The following is a 1,792-nucleotide window of genomic DNA, read 5'->3' as shown; positions in this document are numbered from 1 at the left end:
TGGGAGAGGGGAGGGGGCGGGAGGGGAGGGAGGTTGTTCCAGGACTCGGCCCAGCTGCACGCTGCACTGGCACACACACGCCCACGCACACTCCCTCCGCCGCTCAGTGTGCCCCCAGATCTCGTCCGGCCAGGTCTCAGCCCCCTACACTACTACAGCCTACTTTCAACTTCGCAGCAACTTCGCAACAAAGGTAGGCCGATTGACCGTTTACAGGAGCCTGGGAAACCGTTTTCGCTGTGAGTCATGTTTTCTAACTTGCGCGTTACCGTTGTGTGTGTAGTGGTCGCCGTGGAGGGCACGAGCATGGAGCATCTACCGACCGAGCTGCTGGAGAAGGTGATGGGGCATCTGGCCGTGAGGGACCTGCTGGCCCTCCGCCTCGTGTGCAAGAGGCTCGGCGACGTGGCCGTGCGGCCCAGAGTGTGGCGGCACCGGCGGCTCGACCTGGCCTCCGCGCCCGCCAAGCCGTGCGCGTGCGTGGTGCTGCGCGTGGCGCCGCGTCTGCGCAGGATGCAGCTGTACGCGGGGAGCGACAAGTACCACACCCGGGCGCTCGTCGAGACCAACTGCGCCGTGGACGAGGTGGTGCTGCACCTGTGCCAGCAAGAGTGGCAGGACACCCAGCAGGTTGGTCGGGGAGGTCCGGGAGGTCGGGGCGGTCGGGGCGGTCGGGGCGGTCGCGGCGGTCGGGGCGGTCGAGGGGGCCTGGGCGGTGCGAGACCTCCCGCCAAACTACTCTCCGCCTCCAAATACTCCCCGAGGGCCATGGTACAACTGTTAAACTTCTACGGCTACTCCGTAACGATCCCCGGGAGGTCCAGGATGACCCTGGAGAAGGCCGCCGAGGTGATCCGCAACCAGCAGGCGCTCGGCCGCCTGCGTCGGGTCGAGCTCAGGAGCAACTTCAACCTCGGCCTGCTGAGCGGCATCGATGAGCTGATTGAGACTTTACTGGCGGCGACCTCCGCCCTGGAGGAGCTCGTCGTCGCGCGCGGCGTGCCCCCCACTCTCCGCCCCATCGGTCCCGTCCCGCACGGGCCTTCCCTAAAGCGGTTCATATTTTCGAATTACACTGGGAACCTATCAACGGAGGCCCTGGTGGAGGCCGTGCTGGCCGGCCACGCCGCCACCCTGGAGGAGGTTGACCTCGGCGCAAGCAATTGCGGCCCGGTCTCGGCGACGACGTCTCGCCTGCTGGCCAGGATGCCAAATCTTCGAAAGTTGAGCAGTCAAATGCTGGAGGGGATGGAGGTCGTGGCGGCCTGCGAGAAGCTCAGGGAGTTGCACATGTGGGCCTACGAACCCGTTCACCCCCAGTCCCACTTGGGTGCCGTGGAGCTCCTCCGCCGAGCCCACCAGCTCACCAGGATCACCCTGGAGCACCGCACGGGCCCCGAGATCGGCCCCGAGCTCTCCGCGGCCCTGCCCTCGTCCGGGTGCTCCCGCGTGGAGGTGCTGTCCATGTGCGGCCTCAGCTTGCCCGCACCGGTGGCCTCCGCGCTGTCCTCGCTACCCGCCTTGAAGCAGCTGAAGATCGTGTACCCACCGGAGGACGGCGACGAGCTGCGCCTGCTGCGCGCCATCACCCCCGCCACGGCCCCGGCCCTGCGGCACCTTCGGGTCCAGATCGGCTTCTTCTACGGGAGGAAGTGCGCCCACGACTGGATGCACATGCACCAGGGCGCGGTGACGGCGGCGCTCACGGCGAACCCCTCGCTCCACATCCAGGTAGACGTGCACGACGCAGTCGCCTGCACCAGCAGCACCTGCGCGACGTGCGCCAGGGGCT

The 1,792-nt window shown here is 67.4% G+C and overlaps 1 protein-coding gene across 1 annotated transcript in view; it reads left to right on the top strand.

Annotated features, from left to right (window-relative positions):
• Positions 1-630, top strand: part of LOC127751798 (uncharacterized) — a gene marked incomplete at its 3' end in the record, with an annotated part of 2,749 nt that extends 2,119 nt beyond the window's left edge. The window contains exons 3-4 of the mRNA XM_052275878.1: positions 178-193; positions 284-630. Coding sequence (XP_052131838.1) covers positions 178-193; positions 284-630 — 363 coding nt within the window. The remainder of the gene's footprint in view (positions 1-177; positions 194-283) is intronic.
• Between the last annotated feature and the right edge of the window lie 1,162 nt (positions 631-1,792).

Source organism: Frankliniella occidentalis, unplaced genomic scaffold, assembly GCF_000697945.3.
Source record: "Frankliniella occidentalis isolate FOCC.00 unplaced genomic scaffold, Focc_3.1 Scaffold1087, whole genome shotgun sequence".
NCBI classification, from domain to species: Eukaryota; Metazoa; Arthropoda; class Insecta; order Thysanoptera; family Thripidae; genus Frankliniella; species Frankliniella occidentalis.
The sequence above is the reverse complement of the archived record's forward strand: the minus strand, read 5'-3'. Positions and strand labels throughout refer to the sequence as shown.